The 20,696-nt window shown below is 39.3% G+C and overlaps 1 protein-coding gene across 3 annotated transcripts in view; it reads right to left on the bottom strand.

Moving 5' to 3' along the window:
- Nucleotides 1-20,696, bottom strand: part of FRMPD4 (FERM and PDZ domain containing 4) — a 435,288-nt gene that overhangs the window by 396,701 nt on the left and 17,891 nt on the right. For 2 of the 3 annotated variants that reach the window (XM_074966777.1, XM_074966823.1), the window contains exon 2: nucleotides 10,594-10,713. The exons of the other annotated variant lie outside the window; for it this stretch is intronic. In XM_074966777.1, coding sequence (XP_074822878.1) covers nucleotides 10,594-10,713 — 120 coding nt within the window. The remainder of the gene's footprint in view (nucleotides 1-10,593; nucleotides 10,714-20,696) is intronic. 3 annotated transcript variants of the gene reach the window in all.

Below are 20,696 nucleotides of genomic sequence, written 5' to 3'. Positions count from 1 at the left end.
CATTTGTGTCGACCCTGCCAAATTGCCTCTTCTCTTCTGTGCCAATATATTTTCTGTGTGTAATCCACATCCTGACTGATGTATTAAAGATCTCTAGAAAAAATGTGCACCATCTGTTTCTTAATGAATCAGATTCTATCGTGTGTTCATTACATGTACAGCAAGACCTTATACATACAACTGCTATCTAGTAAAGTACATGCGTTGGAATGTATGTCAGTAGGTGTAGAAAAGAATGAAGTGGTAACTATTTTTTTGATATATTTGTTCCCTTGGTATGTTAATCCGGAGCTTTCAAATCTGAGTACATAAAGAGTTGACAAATTGATTCAGATTAACTAAATCTGATTTATTTAATTTTCTTGTGCATGCAAGCAGGGCTGAGGGACTGAGAACAGGGAGGTTGCTGCTTCTGGTATGGACTAAACAGCCTTTTTTAATGCTCTGTGGAACAGCTAAATATGTCACTGGTTTGGGACCTGATTCTGCAGCCTTGAAATGAATAATAAATATTCTACTGACTTAATTCACCTAAGGCCTAATGCTATTGAAGTCTGCATCAAGACTGTTAATGATGAAGCACAGTGTCTCAATTGCATATTCATATCTCAAGTACTGGTGCAACATGACAGGATCAGAATACAGGAGTTCAAAAGAGACAGACTTTTCTTTGCAGAATTACCTCAATAACAGTTTCAAAGCTCATTTTTTGGCCTCAAGTTACTCTGACATTTGCCTTCCTTCACTCGTTTTTCTCTTTTTTCCCAGTGGCTTAAAATGACATTGTTATACTGTGTGTCTGGAACAAACCTATTTGCATAGGAAGCTGTGAAGCTTGCACTGCTAAAACACAGTGGTCTAGGTTAGGAACCAGAGATAGCAAGCTCTGAACAGGTGGCAAACATAGCTTAGCACAATATGACATTAATTTATACTGATGTATTTCACAATGGAATCTGGTTGCTAATTGAGACTTTAATGCAAGACTGTTCTCTGAGACAAAAACTGTCTCTGTCAAAGTATTAGCAATATGGAAAAGAATGTTTCCAGGGGGTTTCCAGGCACAATTCAAATGAGCAAAGGTATATATAAAATAAGAAAGCATTATGCAGGAAAAAATGTTAAGCTTTAATTTTTGGCATTAGGTAAAATTCAGGATTAATGCGGCTGTGTGACCAGGGTGAGAGAAAGAGCAAAAACAGTTCACTATTTCTGTTACTGTGTGAGGTAGAGGAACTTATGAATTCTCAGTGACATTGTGAAGTTGCTTTTAGGAAAACTGCTGTATCGTGGAATGTCTCTATGTCTATGTGCTTTCACCTTTGCTGACAAGTCTGTAAGCATCTCTCTCCCAGACTAGATACAACTGACAGTAGTTAACCTTAGCAGCTACTCTGACCAATTAATTGGTTTACTAAGGAGGCTGGCTGGAGTTGGGAGAAGCCACTTCCTCCAGCTAGTCTGCAGGAGGCTGGGGTTTGGAGACTGGAGAATTACCAGCAGCAGGTCAAAGGAATCAGGTGTGGTAGTGGAACAAACTCAGAGAGACTCGGGAAGCTTTGGGCAGGAGACAAGGAAAGAAACATGCTTTTCTAGCAGGGGATGCTCAGATTAGCTGAAGGAGCAAGCTGACCATGCTCAAAGCAAGCTGACCTGAAGGAGAGAGAGAGGCTCCATGATTAAGACAAGCTATGTGTTATAGCAGAAGGACCCTGGATAACCCCAGAGGACTCTAACCCCAGCCCAAAGAAGCCTTAGAGTGGTAAAAATGTGTGTGGGATTTTTTAAGTTTTGTTTATATCTGTGTATTTCATATGCAGTTAAGAGCAATGGTGTGTTAAAATTCATTGTGTGTGTTACACCTATCACATGCCCTTAAAGAGTTAACCTGTGAACCCAGAACACCCACAGGGATGGAGTTCTGGGAGAGGGTATATTTAAGCTGTAGGCGAGTCTGGAAGGGTCAGTACTGGTTCCAGGGACTACGTTCGGGGCAGCTGAGAAAGGATGCGATTAGATCTGCTCCTCCATCCCCACCATGGCCCATTTTCCAACTCTGCCAGTAGGTGCGGTTATTGTGTGTGGAAGCAGCAAATATTTCTGTGCGAGGTGGGGGGGGAGGCTCCTTTTCCTCTTTCCACACCCCCACTTTATCCGTACTGCACTGTAGTACAGGTGCCACCAGCTTCAATGTTGGTATTTAAATCCTATCTGTGGTAAGTCAATTGCCTGACCTGGACTGGATTCCATATATGATACCAGTCCTCTTTGCTTGACAGGTTACTCCAGTAACAACTCTCACCATCTCTTTTATTCGTCCAAACTCAGTTTTTCTACAAATTGTCACTTGCACCCAATTGAACCAAAGGAATGGTGAATAGCTAGGCCCAAAATGCTGGCATGAGATAAAACACATAAGGTTCCCATTGACTTCACATAGCACATACATGCAAGGAGAGAATTTGGCTCCAGCTCAACAATGGATTTATATTTTTTTTAGAGTTGTAAAAAGGAAATGCCCCTGCCTGAAAATTACAAAAACAAAATTAAATGGGCAACAGATCTCCCTTCCTAGTCCCTCCAGATCTAACCCCATCCGAATCTGCTCTCCATAGCAGCCTGTCCAAACAGATCCATCTTCCAGCATGCCCTAAGGACCAACGAACCAGGGCTACATCAGACCAAGGGGAGAAGTGGAGGAGGGAGCTTGCTGCAGATTTGAGGGCCCACCTATAACAAAACTGTTATACTATCTGTATGACACTATTTATGATGATGATGTTTGGCATGCCAACATTACATATCAGAAACACTAAGTCCAAGACATTTGCAACACCACTAGAACCCAATGTTAGTTTACAAGCATCTTTGTTCTACAGGTTGGTTTTATAACTCACATTACTATGAGGAGTTTATAATCTGAATATGAATGGACAACAACATCTGAGATGTCACAGTAAAGTTCAGCATGGATCATATTAGTTCCACTTTACAGAATCTATTTGCCACATATTTATTTATTTATTTATTTCTCTCTCTGGGGAAGGATATGGTCACTTATTTTAAAAAAAAAAAAAACACCTCATTATGGATGAAACTGGTACACAGAATATCATCTATTCACATAGGTGGCTCCAGAAGGCACGACAATGCACTATATAATAATGCAGTATCACCTAAGGATGAAATGTCAGAGTTCAAACATTGACATGCAGAGATTCTACAGGTCCTGAAAGTTGAGCGATGCTATTTTAACATGAAAATCCAAGAGACAGATGTCCCACTAATTTGTTAGATTAATTAAAGGTGACGTTGATTTGGCTATTCCATAATGCTTCCCATTATGAGATTGTTCTCAGCTACTTAAATCTTTGCCAAACTTTTAAGAGTTCGGTCTGAAATTTTCCATGCTATGTGTTTGTCTCAAACTGAATTGTTATGGAAAGTGTCAGCTAAAACATTTCTGGGCCATTTGTGAGAATGAGGAGAGGTAAAATTATGTTGTTTGGAAGAATTTTTTAGTGTGGGTTAATCATTTCACTGAGAAGCTTGAGCACTTCCATGCTTCGCAGCAGGGACTTGGGAGTTTGACAAGGATGTTGACATCCTAGTGTCAGGTATGTGCCTTTTGCCATCCCTATGAAAATCCACCCAGATTTGGCCAAGTCATAACCCCTACAAAAAAATTATTAAAAAAAAATGCTGTAGCCCATGTTAGGTTTGTTACAAGTTATCAGTATTATTCTCCAGTGATTCTGTCTGTGCAAAGCATGCTCCATCCCCACATATCTGCTATATACCAACAAATTAACCATGTGCATCCCTATGGAACAACTGAGCACGTTCCATCCCAAGGTTGCAGGGGCTGATCAGACAGTTTACTTGTAATTGCCCCTCCTGTCTGCTAAAGGCTGCTGTGGTGCCAAGCATTGGAATTAAGAGCAGGGATATTGAAAGCACAGGACCAAGAGAGTGAGGAGAAGATGGAGGAAGCGGCCTAACTCAAATGCAGAGGGGTAGGGAGCAGAATGGAGGGGAGTAGTGGAGGAGAGAGGGGATAGATAAGGGCAGAGGATAATGGTGCATAAGGATCTATAACCACTAAACACATTCTTCTCCAGAAACTGGAACTGAACCCAACATTCCTCAGCTGTCAGAAAATATGTGTGAAACACACTGGCAAAGTGTGTGTCTCATCCCCCTACAGCGGCTCATCCAGAAGCTAAGAGCCTGCTACTGCTGTCAGTTACTCCATTAGCTCAAGTAATTAGGGTCTGTGCAGTAAACCTATTGGTCCCAGTGCTGCTGATGACTAATGTGGGGATCAGTGTAGTTGTTCTATGTGATGGAATTTGTTCTTTCAGGATTTTGTTTGTTTTTTAAATATTAGGAAATTACATAAAAAAGAAGAACATTAAAAGAACATTTTTTATGCAAAATCAAGGTGGCCAAAACAAGCGCTCAAAAGTTAGAAAAATCCAGAATTAAGATTGCCAGTGCAACTTCACCGTGACCCCACTGTACATATACATTATGATCAGATACTACATACTCACCATCCTGCTTCATTTAGAGCACAGAATGGATCGTGCTCAGGGCATGAATCAAGACCTTGTAATAAAGGATGCTGTTGTTTGCAGGACCACAGCCTCATTTGTTGCAGAAGTTAGTAGGCTTGTAATGAATGAGGAAGGGAACTGCAGGAAGAGAAAGGATGGTTTTGTAGTGTAGCAGCTGAATGCTGGTCTGGAGAACTGGATTTTATCCCAGTCTCTGCCCCGGAGTTCTTATGTGATTCTGGGCAAGTCACTTAAACCAAAATGTTCACAGGTGGTCACTAATTGTGTGTTCCTCATTTTCTAGGTGTCTGACTTGAAACACCTGGGGCCAGATTTGCAGAAGTACTAAGTGCTCACAACTGCAAACGAAGTCAATTGGAGATGCACGTTGAACGTATAAAATGCTATAAAAAATGCTGAGCTCTCGGAAAAAAATCAGGTCCTAACTGTTTCAAGTTGGACACCAAAAATTAATAGACTCATTACAATCTTGGCTTTAATTTCTCTCATCTCTCAGTTCCTCATCTGTAAAATAAGGATAATAATACCCTCCCCAAGTATCACAGAGGAGTGAAGATAAATCGATAAGTGTTTGTGAAGCACTCAGATAGCATGGTGAGAACACCACAGAAACAGCCATGAAGACATTAATTATTCTGTATTCAGTGCAGGGTTTGGATAGTGCACAGTCAACTGTCCACACACTGAACAATGAGAAGAAAAGAAAATATTGAACAGTTGCTCATTCAGTGAGCACTATCCAACCTGCACTGAGTGAAGTACGGGATCACGTAATTAAGGACTATATCATAATGTATACACACAAGGGAACTGAATTAATGGTGTAGGGGCATGTTAGTTCAAACAGTTCCTAACTTTTCAATTTTAATGTTATTTTAATTTAGGGTTGGGTTTATTTATTTATTTTTTTGTTTGGCTGTTTTTTTACATGATCTATATAAAAATATATTAGTAAAATAAGATAACCAGGCTACTATTGAGCTGTATTTCCCTTGAGATATGATTAATCCTGGTAGTAAGCACTCTGATAATTAATAACTATTTGTAGGAGCAGATCCCATGTTTGCAACTTAGTTTTTTTCATTAAAATAAATTCAAGACCATTATAAATTACCAATTTCTTATACAAAATTTGAAGCAAAAAGCAATCACAGCTGTAACATAACACTGTTGAAAGGTATGGCTGATTACCTGGACTGATTTCAGACACAGGCATTTTTAAAGTGACAATAGCACCTCAAATTTGGACCAAAAATGTAGCTTTAGTTAAAGTAAGCTATAACAAAACCTAAATCCAATTACAGGTTTAAAAATTTCCAGTGGGGAAACAAAGTTTTCAAAGAATTAAAAATAAAAATAAAACTCAATCCAAGTAGTGCAAAATTGTGACAGCAAAAAAAGTACAAGAGATTAGAAATAAACTGAAAATACCTAGTTTGGACAATGAAAATACTGAGAGAAATGCAACAAGTAAACAAGCAGCATAAAGTCAGAGGAGACAAAAAACCCTGCACACCAAAGGCAACAGAAGCCAATGGAACTGCTTGCAATACTTTGCAAAAACCATGTACTTTTTTCATATTTTCAGTTCTGATGACTACTAAGATGTTTGGGTTTTAATACAGTAAAAGCTTTCCTTTTTAGGCCACAATCCTGCAAACATTTATGTAGGTGCAGCATTCCTTTGAGTTCAGAGTAATTACTCATGTGCATGAAGTTTAGCTAGGTTCAAATCAATGGCAGATACACAACATGGTTTCCTATTTCCACAGGAGCTTGGCAAGGCTATGTTCTATCACCATCACTGCTTAATACTGACATTGATTGCTTGATGGATAAACTTGAAAAGGCAGCTCTCAGTGGCATGGAGCTGGACAACATTCTGCTTCGAGATCTTGCATACGCCGATGATATTGTGTTGTTGGCTCAGCCTATCAGTTGCAGCAATTTACCAAACTATCTGGTCAGACAAGAAGCAGCGTGCATTGGTCTGGTTATTAATCCAGATAAAATTACACCTCTGGTCATTATCATCTAGCAGCCTCCAGCTCCAGATTACAATCAGCTCAGTATTAACCTGTCTGGATGGGACACTGAGCACATGACAACGGTCAAATACTTCAGCAGCATCACAGACTGTGTTGGAGGGTGTCTGAAAGATGTGGACACATATATTAGCAGTTACTGCTATGTTTCGGACCCTTCAGTGGCCTCTGTGGAGATACTGTGACATCAAACCTGCCACAAAGCTGTGGGTCTACAGAACCATGGTTATACCAACTCTATTGTACGGAAGTGAAACGTGGGCACTGAGGAATGCTGAAGAGCGACAGACTGACATTTTTGATTCTCTTCATCTTTGTCAGCTGCCCCATATCAAGTGGCTGGACAAGATCAGAAATGAGGATATTCAAAGCTGAACTCAGCAACCACCTCCATCATGTAGCCTATCGGGCTATCCTGCTTGCTTGCATATATATCTTTTCTTATGAGTCTGATCATTTGTTACACTATAGGTTTGTTATTTGTTATTATAATAGGTTTATCAATTTATATTAGAGTATTTTAACTGTAATGCAAAGAACCTATAGGCAACATCCTGTTTGTTAAGCTAAAGCAAGTTAACATATATATGATTGAGAGCTTTACCCTAGATAGGTGGTGATGAGCTTAAGTATACAGTATATATGTGCGTGACCTTTCACATAGATAAGTGGGCAAATTAAAACACGGTGGTGGTGAAGGCCACCCAAGTTCATGGCCTTTTTCAGACTTAGCAGGTACACCACAAAGAACATGGAAACAACCCATTAGAACAGAAATAACAGAAGCGAGGATGAGCTAATAGTCTCTAATAGTTACAAATATGTCATTCATATGCACGAACATGCCAGCCTACAGAGTAAGTGTACCCTAACATTTCCATGGGTCAGGAAGTTGTTTGGACATGGAAGGAGGGCACTTAGGGCTCAGGCCCTATAATAGGGGAAACTCACCATATTGGGTAGTTTTAGCTAGTTCATTGTTAGTTCTTAATTGTTAGTTTTTTAAGTAAACTCTAAGTTAGCTTCTATAGTCTTTCTATAGCTTTTAGCTCTAGCTTCTTCTGAGTTCTTCACCTCCCACTCAAGACTTGAGGAATCTGGACCATCGAAGTCTCTTGGCAGGCCAAAGGCAAGGCTGGTCCTTTCTCTGATCACCAGGTTATCAAGGAAGGGTGAGAATACATTAATTGAGAAACCTTATAGTATATAATACCACCTGTACTGCTAGAACATTATTACTGCTTTTGTAATTGATTATTTGATAGCTATTCCATTACTGCTCATTTATCTCAATAAAAGGCTTAAAGCTGCCTTTTGTTCTCAGTGTGAGTTTCTTTGTCAGACATCCAAAAGGTCCCTGAAAATTCTGTGTACCCTGATTCTGGGTCAAAAACCTTATCTTCCAATCAGATTAACTGGCAAGTCTATGACCCATATTATCTAAACAATATTATTAATCGCCCATAAAATCAAGCAACAATCAGCATGTATTCAGAGTTGGTGGCTTTCTTGGTATGGATATATTATTAGAATGGAGGACCAACAAATTCCAAAGCTAATGTACCAAGGAATGAAGCTGCACAGCCAGCAATCACAAGGGTGCCAAAAGCTTTGGTGGCATGACAAGATTGCCAGTGATGGACATAAAGTGAATATATGGAAACAGACCACCTTAAGGATCTAGCCAAAGGTCAATCCAGGTGGTGCGCAATCTGCAAAGAGACCACATCCCTTTGGGATTTGCCATAATGATGATGATGAAGTTGAGCATCTGTGTGGTTGCAGGATCAGGGCCGTAATCAGCCTATTACTCATCATGCCCCATTCCCCCCACACACACACACACAATATTTCAGCCCCAGTTCAGTGAAGCACTCAAGCACACGACTAAGTATTTTCATAAACAGGGGCTTTGATAAGTAAACCAATGCATGGGAGCATCACTGAACGAATCAAGGAAAAAGAGAATGATGATAGAACACAAAACTTTTTAATTACATGCATGTACCATGGAACTCTAAAATACAGAGAAAGAAAGAAAGAAAGAATACAGTGTGTAACAGTTAAATAGAAGCTAGGTCTTTAAAAAGTGTGCTTAAATGTTCCAGTGGCTCTTTGTAGAAGGAAAAATTCTACCATCCATACACTATATTCAAATATTATGCAATAAAATCTAGCACATAATCAATATGAAACTGCTAAATTGCAAAGTTGTTCGATTCAGAAGACTTATTTGTACAAAATCTTTGCTCCAAAATACTACATTATGTGTGGAAATAGTCCAGTGTCCATTAATCAGAATTCAAGTTTTAATTGAACAGAACTGTGGAATACTGAATGTATGTTTTTCATGTAATTGGCAATGCTTAAAAGAAAATCCATCCCCTAGTAGCTGTGTTACTGGAGGAAGAGGCATCCATTTTAATTCTGACCTCTCTCCCAGCATAATGTACATCTGAAAATCTTGCAGCTACCATTATTTGATTTCTAGGTTTACCCTCTTTTCCCATTTTAAAGGCCTGGTGAAAGGCCTACTGAGTTCAGTGGATGAGGCACCAAGTGTTTTCAAGAGCCTCAGTTTTAACACAGAATGAGGTAGGGAGACGGGCAAAATTAACCTATGAAATAACACACTGACAATCTTCTAATTTCTCTTATTTTTCACGATCCATGCCAAACGCACATGGTCTCTGGATGAAACGACAGAAAAAGAACAAAATTATGTTTCATTGTATTAAATGAGAGCTTCCATTTTGTAGCCGTACAAATTTTCTTTAAATTAGATACAAAGGTCGCTGATGGTATTACACAAATGTTGTTTTGTTAGAAATGATCTGTAATATTACGTTAACGCCATAGAAGCGTTCATTTCTGCTAAGACCCAGCTACTGTTAGTCTGCTAGTAACTTTCAACAAGGCTTTTATACTTCATATCACTTTAGCATAAATAAATCTTAAAAGAAAATTTGCTAACATGAGAGGATGTGACATTTGTGTTTTACTTGCAAAACCAAGCAATATTTTTACATGAATATGATCTGCTAGAACATAAACAGTAGCAAATTTATAGTATTTTATTGATTATTTTAGCTGTATATGAAAAAACAAATCTTACAATTCAGTAAGAAATTAAACATGATAGAAGGTCACTCAAGTAATGGCTGATGGAACTGAAACTACAATAGACTTTCCACAGAAATTGCTTGTTGTTCCTCATCATTTCAACACAGAATAAAAAAATACAAAGAAAGAGACAGTAGGACAAGAGAAATTTGTCTTCATTCCTCCACCACCACCACCCCCCCACCAATGTTATGTGTTTATTTGCTTAATGTCATGATATAATAGAGAATGTCACAAAAATGTGCTGCTAAGTCATGGTGATGGGAGGAGGGAGGGAAAATGTGCCGGTAAAGAAAGGTGAAAACACTCAAAAAAGGAGGATCAAGCGCTTGAGAAGCCAATACCAGCTTGTGTGCCCCAGATTGCCAAATATCTCGAGGGAGGGAACACCGCTGCAAAGGCTACGAACAAAGGCTATGAACACTCCCCAAATCTTTGTGCCAGAAGACAAACATATATTGTTTCTCCTAGTAAACCACAAACATTTGTATCCTGGAACAAACAAACATTTGGAGAGCGTCCATGATAGCCTTTACAAACGTGTTAGCTCCCTTGAGATAACTGACCATCAGTTAACTCATGGTAAGTCACTAGTGCAGACAGCCTCCCAAGACATTTACACTACATGTCAAAAGTATTCACAAAATTCTTCAGTACAGTTTATAAAAATGTTTTAGTTCAAAGGAATTTACCAAAAATATGATAAAAAATGGCAAAATAATTAAATAGATCTGTTTACCGTCCTGTGTATTGACTGCATATACATCTACATATATACTATGCACAGACACACAAAGCACTTACATATACATACACATGATTAAAAGTAAAAATCTCTGACTTACAGCCCCCATGAGCGAACAGATCTACCAGGGTTGAAGCCTTTGCTCATGCTTGAGGACCTTGACCCTCTCTCCTCAGGGTCCCCCTGCTCTCCGTCCAGGTTACTCTTGAGAAGCCCATTCCTGGATTCAAAAGAACAATTTAAGCAAAGCTCTAGGGGCCATCTAGGCCCCATAAACTGAGGGTTGCTTTTATTTTTAAGTGCAAAATGATTCTCATCTTCCTCATTCACCCCACCCCCTTACACACACACACACACACACTTTTCCTCTCAACCCATCTGTTTCACATTGTTTAATTGTTTGTATCCATCTGGAATAGCCCTGCACTGCCACCACATCCACAAAGAAACAGCCATGAGGTAGTGATACAGAAGACTCTGATCACCACAGCACAGTCCACACTTCCGTGCTTTGCTGTTTCATGCTAATTTCAATTTTTTTCTCCAGCATAAAAAGGTGATGTCACCCAGAATTATAAAGACATAATTACTCTTCCTACCTCCAAGTTGCCAACATTTCATTTTTAAAGTGGCAATAAAAGAATTTGTATTAACAAGCTACCTCACCCCATTGTTCTTCTGAAGAATACTACTAAGGCAAGATCTCCCAGAAAAAGTTTGGAAAAGTTGAAGCAATTTGGTATGTTATGGTGCAACTGATGTGATTTACAGTAATTAGCTTAAAAGAGCGGCTGGTGTGACTATAAATAAGACAAAAGCAATGCATTCTTCGTAAGGCATAAATTATTTAAATTTTCTCCCCCTCTGTCATTTTCTTCCATCTCTCATCACTTGCACTCTCTTTGCTGTTTCTTCTCCACCTGTCTTAATCCTTCAGTCCTGACCCCAAGTTTCTACCTTTTCACGCTGGTAGCCGCCATAAATGTCAAAGAGATATTGCTACTTGTGCTCTGATCACCAATCCACATAAACCTGTGAGTTTTGTGCACATATTACACTGGCCCCCCGCATATCCTTTCTGGTGTCTTCCTCTGTCGTTGGTGCCCTTTCCCCATTGTTTTTTTATCATGATCCTGTGTACAGTAAATTGGGCCTTCTCGGAGCATAAACTTCCATTTTCAGACATGCCAGTTTTTTATTTATTTATTATGGGCTAGGGTGAGCACTTCAAACTTTTCCTCCACTCTCTTCACTGGCTTCCCACAGAATTTCATATCAAATTCAAAGTCTTGGACTTGGCTTGGGCCTGGCCAAGGATATCTAAAAGATCAACTAAAGCTCCAGGACGAAGATGTGGTCAACAGCTTTGCTCCTCTGGCACAATGGAACTCTCTAAAATAGGGGTAAAACTTCTCTGTACAGAAGACAGCTTTCTCAGGTGCCAATCTGAGACTCTGAAATGAACTTCCACAGGAACTATAGACCATCACAAAACTCACCACCTTCCCCTTCCACTGCAAGGCATATTTCTTTGACCTTGCCTTCTCTAACATAGACCCATGACAACATGTGCATGTGTGCGTAAAACCCCAAAATACCCAACTGCACTGCACACACTTCTTGCCATGTGAAAAGGGTGAGAAAACAAACATGTGACAGACGTTAGTCATGTTGCTTAATGCACGACTGGAAGGCACAGAATAAGAATCTATATAATATAATAAAGATGCAGCAGAGCAAAAATCTCTTGATGCCATCTTGAAAGAGGGTTCAAAGGGAATAGGCACCAGGGCAGTGCTTCACCCACCTCGTTGCCTGGCTGCACTACAGGAACACAGCCAGGTGTCCAGGAATATCCCTGCCAAGGAAGGGACCCTTCTGCCAATTCTCCTGGAGATGACAGCGCTCTATACAACCCATCCTAACCCTCTGCTGAACATTTCATTTATTTTTCCCTCCTGCTCCTCTCCCAAAATCTCCCTCTTCCCCATTCCAATTTGCAAAGAGCATTCTAAAAGGCTGTGGGTTCATTTCAGATGTGAGTGCATATTTATTCATGTTATGCATATGCGAGCACTTGCAACGCTTTTTGCTTTCTGAGAACATTCTGGTGAATACACAGTTCTTTCAGCCAAATGTTAGTGGAAAAGTGAATAAAAGGTGCAGATCGGAGAAGGAAATTTGAGTTTTATTTGCAAGAATATATTTGCCCATTTCTACCCCAAACAGCACAGCAGGCAAGTAAAAAATGGCAGTGGCTGAAGAAAACGTGTACAGCACTGTGATGAGGTAAACTTACTCATCTACTGGGGAATGTTTATGTTACAGTCCCATGCAACTCCCTTTACAGATTTCCTTTACAGATTTCACATAAGCAGTATTAAAATCAATCACTTAACCGTCTCTTATATGTGAAGTAATGAACAGTAGTAAATATTATCCTCCAGACTGCGGGCCATCAGTCATTCTCTCTAATCCAACTGAGCTTGATAGCAATAAATCCTCATAAAACAAAATGTGTTTTATTACTTTAATACACTCAATATCAAATTACTTGCACAGAAGTATCATAATTTGGTATAAACATATAACACTAAATTTCATCTATTCTGAGGCATGCCCATCATCACAATGATATTGCATGCAGGACACACTGCATTTTACTGCCAAAGGACCTGAACTTAACCGGTGTCACCACCATTTGTCCTCATTAATGTAACACTGCCATAATACAGGAATGGTCAAACTTTTCTGGACATGTGGACGGGGTGTGTATAGAATTGAGACTTTGGGGCACAGGTATTCCGGGAGTGTTGTTCTGTCTCACTGACACATCACACTTCCTCAAGCCACTGAAATTTTGCTTGCCAGCTCATTGCACGTCTCCCAGAGCCAAAGTCCCTTCTACTGAAAAAAAACCCCATGCTGTTATTTCCAATTTGTGCTTTAGCCATCTCCTCCTTCAGGCGTGGACATGGCAACAGAAGCAGACAGAAGGAGATTTTCACACTGTAGGAGAGCAGTTATTATAGAGGACAGCACATGGGAATATTCTAAAGTCTTTGAGAATTGTGCTGGACCATTTTAGGAGTACTATTGGAAAACATGTGGCTCCCACATCATACCTGAGTCACCCCTACTGTAATGCTATCCTTGCGTAGCACCTTTCAATTCAATGCCTGCACTGATCACAGCTCTGGGGAAACATATCTCCCCACCCTCAGGAAGTTAATCTGACTCAGAAATGAAAGCACACCTTTTCCAAATTCAGCCTTATGAAATTATCCAGGAAATAAAAAGTCTCTGAGAAAGGGAAAGCTATTCATAAGCAATGGGTTAAGTCACTTGCCTTTTATCTCTGGGGACGAGGCTTCTGATTGGCACAGTTCCCAAATTAAAAAAATGACTATCAGGGCTCTGGTGCCTTGGCAGGTACATCTCTGCACCTAAAGTAGTGTCAGGCTTGTGGGGCAATTTTCTTATGGCTTCCCTCCAACTAATAAATAACACCATCAGAGGATCACGTCAATACATTTCCTTAAAAATTAAAGAGAGCACAAAAATAGTCTTGGAGCCTTCTAAACTTATTTCAAAGAGCCTTCAACTGAGTAACTTCAAAATGACATTTCTGCTTTACTCTCCTAGAAAAGCGTGTTAAGCCTATGAGTATAATATCATAACCTGCACATCTAGGGTAAGAAAGCAAATAGTTACCAACATACATTTCTGGATTTCTACCTCGACAAACAGAAAGAACTGCAAAACAAAACATCCAAATGACTAATAGGATTGTGGGTTTGTTTTTTTGATTAGCCATCCTGTGCAAAATATCATTCTGATATAGTGTACTCCTAGGATAAACTAATGAGGCCAATATTGAAATGCAAGAGACACTGCTAGGGGAAGACTGTATTCTTGACATTCTGGTTAGTTTGGGTAGGAAATGGTTTGTATTTCTCCCAAAACACAGACCACAGTTGTGAGTGATTGATTTACAAAGTAAGAGATATTAACACCAATGCCCTTGCTAGAGAATATTTGCCAGATAACGTTAGGTTGAATTACTGCCTATGGTTCTTTGAAGTGAATGTACTAAGATAATGCACCGAACTTATGTAAGAATACAAATCAAATCAAGTGCTCGTTTTACAATAAGCTCTCCACAAAGCTGGTACCTCATCAAAATGAAAGTCTTAGCAAAAATACTACATGGCCTAAAATATAATCTAACTTCTACATTAAATAAATTACATTTGAAAAACCTGCAGTAAATTTAAGTTCCACTTTAAAGGATTGTTCACTGTTCTTGATCTGCACACAGGTATCAGTGGGAGTCCTGCTCATGAATCGAGGGTGGTACAATATGCAGACCCAATAACACAAGGACACTATCGCAGCTAAACAAGACTAAGTTTAAATCCAGTTTAAACTAAATTTCAATTATTTGTGGTGAGATTCAGTCTCCTGGTCTCATTTCAAAGGCAGAATGCCAAGTACAGTACACTCCCATTTATCCCAATGGCCTGAGGGATAGCCAAACCTTTCAGACAACTGGCTGTTCAGATAAACAGAAGTGCTATTTTGAGCTGTAGGTTCATTGATGTAGTCCTCAGTAAGATTAAGTCTTGATTGACATAGCGACCATCACTCAGGGGTATGAAAAATTCTTGCCCATGAGCACTGCAGCTATGCTGACGTTACTCTTGGGGTAGACACGGCTAGGTTGACAGAAGATTGCTTCCGTCAACCTAGCTACCATTGCTCAGGGAGGTAGAGTTCCTACAGCAACAGAAAACCCTCTTCTGTCACTGCAGGACTGCTGTGGCACTGCAGCTATGATGCTGTAGCCCCAAGAGTATAGACAAACCCCAATTGAAGGTAATTTCAAAACTGCTACACAAATACTAAGCCATTGCTTAGCACTAACAGGCACAAAGAGGCTAACTGAGAAGCTATTAACATTTGCAGTGTTGTTGTAGCCATGTTGGTCCCAGGATATTGGAGACAAGGTGGGTGAGTTAATATCTTTTATTGGATCACCTTCTGTTGATGAAAGAGACAGGTTTTCAAGTTTGTTATTATAATAACTGATTCAGTCATTATTATAGTTATTAGCAAGTGTTTAACTAACATAGGGCTGCATGGGGGACGCACTGTGGATTTCAATAACTACTAGTTTCAGATAACGGGAATTCAGAGAACTGGAATTGTACTGTATACTACTTTTTCTAGTTTTGACTGTAATTCCTCCTTAGACACAGTGTCCTTTTCCCTTGGCAAACACTAATCTCATTCCCTCTTACGCTTCAGACACCCATGCTTCTAAGAGTCCAAGCAATTCTGACTTTACTTGTTTAACTTCCGTGATTGCCTATCAGTCTTCTTGGTATCATTCTCACACCTTCACCAATAAGATTTGTTAATTTGTGTTGCCTCCACTGTTTTAGCAAAAACACAGTACGTAACCATGCAGAGCCTAGACAGACAGACAGAGTAGCTAACAGTTTTTGTTTTAAAACATTCTATGACAAAGTGAAAAAACAGCAGGAAGAATAAATATTTATAACCCACAGAACACTTCTCACCGTGTTTTATGAAGGTAAATTGGTTGCTGGGTTTTAAATAGAGTACTTAACAGATGGGTTTTAAGTGTTTCTTTCCAGCAAAAGAACTTGCAATATCCTTTAATGGAATGGTGAGAGAGCAGAGCGAGTGAGGGAGCTGCCTGCAGGAGACCTGAAGCCTGGAGCAGGCTTGCTCAATGAGCCAACCAGAAACACCTGGCACAGGAAAGGAACCTCCAGCAGCTAGTTCCTTATAAGAGAACTGAAAGCAAAAGCCACAAGGGAGTCAGCTTGGGCAGGGAAGCTACAGACTGGTAAGAGAGGTTCTGTGAAGGAAACTTTTCTGGTTCCCCCAGGATCTGAGGTAGGAGCCATGCCCTGGGACAGATTTTTGGGGACTCTGAGTGATTGGGGAAATTCCTTTTTGTGTTTGCTTTCTAGAACTTTGTAAATAAAGAAAACCAGACCCAAAGAAGGGCTGTTACTGAAAGAGAAAGACGGTGAGCTTTCTTTAAAAAGCCCTGAAGGGGGAAATATGGATGGGGCACTGGAGAGGCACCTGGCCACAAGGGGGCACTTGAGTGGTGGCCACCCCATGACAGGGACATTAAGTATTTCATTTTTGAAGTGACTGACTTTCATGATCACAGCTCAGCAGCCTTGTGAGCCTTTAGCAGTGGCACCAGTGGTCATGCAAGAGACATTTCTAATCTCACTACTGTATGACATAGACTTAATGTCAAATTTGAAAGAACATGGACAAATAACTCCAAGTTTATATTTTACAACTGGCCTAATGCAAATTATAGTATTGTTCCATCAAGCAGTAGACACATGCTGATGTTACAAACTCTATCACTTCTAAAGACAAAAAATAGCAATAAAATCAAAATAATCTCATATTTGGGTAAGTCTGTTTATCAACAAAAAGATCTAAATGTTCATGGTTTATAAAATAATAAATCAATCAGTTTTATGGTGGTTGTTTTTAATTAAGAATGCCTTCTAGAGCAATAAGAAAGTGGATTATTTATTTGTACTGATTTTAGCATCAAAGAATCAGAGAGGGAAGAAAAACATAACTGTATAGTAGCTTACTTTCCAATTACAATGTTGTGCTGCACTTGGAATCTATTTTCCAAGAGGCGTATTTTCCAGCAGCGTAGCCTTCTTAACTCATTTTGGTAAAAGATGTCAAATATTATGACAGCTATGTTCTTTGGAGCACTGTCAAATTTGGAATTAGAAATATTTTGTCTGGTTTTATTTTAGGGAAACTGTTAACTGCCCAGTCTATTAAAAACATCTTTGGAGATACTGGATTACTAGGCATTTGAGAAAGGTGGGGAAAGGGAGGGGACATACAAATCTCTGGCTTCCTCTGGACAACAGATAAGAGTTTACAAAGCAAGAATTAAAAAAAAAAAAAAAGTTTCCTTGAATGGACAGAGTGATTTTTAGAATGTCCTCATCTGATATAAAATTTCTTACAGTTCCCAAATTAAAAGCAAGTCTGCATTACAGTAAGAAAAATCCTGCAGGTATTTAACCAAAAGGTTTTCCGTTTCTTTGTTTTAAACAATTAGCAAACACCGGTCAACCAACTGAGAGTGCCAGTTTCAGATTCTCAAAATTTTATAGCATTTGTTCACTAAAGAAAAATACAAAAATCCAGAGAGATTTTTTAAAAATCTCAATTTAGTTTTCAAACTAGTCACCAAAGTTTAGACACACACACACACACACACACACAGTGTGTCAGTCTACAGACTTTTATAAACCTTTGATTACAGTTTATATTTCAAAAAATAAAATACTGCACCACTCAGCATACAGAAAAATGTAATTTAAAAAAACCTTCAACCTACCTAGATAGCAGTTGTTGGCTTATATAAACTCCTTGCACTGATTAATATGATGAACTAATGAATAAAGTAATTAATAAAAAATGCAAATGTCTCCAACAATTCTTATTCCAACCCCTTTGTCTCTAACACATGCAATATGGCCAATCGCAACTGAAATCATGATGGATGAAATAGTCTTTGCCCAGAGGAAGTTTTTCCCCAAATCTGATCAGTGAGTGGTTGTCTTATGGCCTGAAGTATACGGATTTATGTATGGATGTATATCCCTTGCACATTTTATCCTATCCAATGTAACTGTGGATAGTTCCATTATCAATATAAATATCTATTTATTTTTTACTTCTACTAAGCTCTTATCTTAGTATCTTGTGGCAAAGAGTTCTACAGGTTATATGTGAGTTGTGTAAGGCTATTTCCTTCTATCCATGTTAAATATGTTGCCTTTCAATTTCACTGAATGTCCCTCATTCTTTATTATTAGAAAGTGTAAATAAGAGTTCCCCATTTACCTCCTTTATTCATTTACTCTGTCCTCTCTTATTCATGTCCTCTCTAAACTGAACAGTCGTAATCTTTTCAGTCCCATATCATATGCAAGTCTTTCCATGCCTCTAATTTTTAGAACTTGTCACCCTTCTATTTCTTCTAAATCTTTTTTGCAACATGGTGACCAGACTGAATACAACATTCCAAGTGAGGGTATAAAAGCAATTTACATAACAGCACTGTAATATTTTCAGGATTAGTTTCTATCCCATTCCTAACACATCAGAATATTTTGTTTACTTTTTTGGTCACCACTCTACATTGACAGGAAGCTTTCATTGAGCTTTCCACATTGATGTCCAAGTGGTTATAGTTAACTTATAACCTAGCAGTGTGTATGAGTTGTTCGAATTATTCCTTCCAAATAACTGACAGGGAGACTTCAAACAAAACACTACAGACAAAGTGCTTCTAGAGCTTTGCTGGCATTTTAAGATGGAATGAAAGAAAGAAAGGCAAGTGCATGTTTATGTGGTTCCCATCCAGTGGTGCAGATTCCTGGATAAATTCAGAAATAAGCTGGGCAAGCTGCAGGTGATCAGTTCTTCTGTCACCACCAAGTATCACTGCAATCAATCAGCATTACTACAGGGACACATGGGACAGTCAAGTCATCTGTCTAAATACCAGAGGTATAAAGGAAATGGTACATATTTTCAAGGTGTTTCAGGGTGGGAATGTTATGCCTTTGCAAAAAAAAATTGAAATAAGATCTGATAATTATCTGGAACAACAAATCAGGGCAAACAAGAAATTTATAATGTAGGGCCAAGATTTCCAAAACTGACTAGGGATTTCGTGGTCAACGTCAGCCACCTTAAAAGGGCCTGATTTTCAGATGACACATGCTCAGCCCTTTCTGAAAAAAAAAAATTAAATAAAAATCCAGCCCCTTTATGATGATCTCTCAAGTGGGGCATCCAAAATTACTCTTTGCTTTTGAAAACCATGTCCTGGGTATTTAGCAGCGAAATTCTTTTCCAGTAAAATTATCAATCACAAAAGCAAATCCACAAACCAACTCAGTTACTGACAGTTACACACATGAGTTTTCCATTCAGTTGATTGTTACCATGATCACTGTTTGAATATTTGTGTCATATTTTATAGCATTTGCTACCATACATGAGACATAAGTCACTGTGTACCAGAACATAAGGAATCCCACCCTGGAGGGTGATTTATTAGGTTTATTCACATAATCAAAAAGCCTTAACTTTTGACACTGTAAGCATGAGTTATGATGACCTTACCCAAGAGTGAAAGAAACACAATCACTCTGCACAGATGACATGTTCCATTTGTTCAACAGAGATTAATTTAGGTTTATTTTCAAGGGCTATAATTTTACATACAGCAGAACTTGGTTGACCTGGTCTAATTGGGACCAGGGCCAGCTCAGATAATCAAAACTCTGGATAAACCAGGGAATGGGAAAATGCGACGCTGCAGCGCCAGCTAGCTGCCACAGGAGAGATCACCCATGTCTGGCCCGGGAGCCCTGGTTGTTCGGTAAATGCGGAGAGCCAGCTAAGGGAGGGCCTGATAAAAGGGGTTCTATTGTACATTATATACATATTAAAAAAATCAAGTTTTTTAATGCAGCATATTCAGTAAATGAATCAAATCAACTGTCAAACTAAGCTTGTCAGCTTAGAAAACAGATCATGTTATCTACATATGTAATGCAAATTTTACATTCCCAGGAGAGAAGGCTGAGAGAGAAGGCTGCCAACTGTGGAGCTGTCACAATCGGAAGCATTCCACCAAGACTGGAAAGCAGATGCAAAATCATGGGGCATGGCTCTTCTGTTGAACCACCCTGACAGCAGATGTTAGACCCTTACATAAAGTTGCTGACTGCTGTCCTCTGAAAATTTGTACCAAATGCATCTCATTAAATCCATTCTGGATATGGGGAGGTGGCAGGGGCCCTGTAGGCCAAAGAAGCTACACACTGAGACAGAGAGTTTCTACAGGCAGAACCACAGCAACAGTCAACTTAGGGAGAAAGCTTTGGCTGGGACTTCAGTTACACTATTAAGAACATAAGAGTGGCCATACTGGGTCAGACCAAAGGTCCATCCAGCCCAGTCGCCTGTCTTCCGACAGTGGCCAATGCCAGGTGCTTCAGAGGTATTATTTACCTTATTAATTAAGAAACCCCAAGAAGGACGTGATTTTGCCTATATGAAATGTGAGCAAAGTTTGGTTGGAGGAGGGTA

This window comes from Natator depressus, chromosome 1, assembly GCF_965152275.1.
Source record: "Natator depressus isolate rNatDep1 chromosome 1, rNatDep2.hap1, whole genome shotgun sequence".
Lineage (NCBI taxonomy): Eukaryota > Metazoa > Chordata > Testudines > Cheloniidae > Natator > Natator depressus.
The sequence above is the reverse complement of the archived record's forward strand: the minus strand, read 5'-3'. Positions and strand labels throughout refer to the sequence as shown.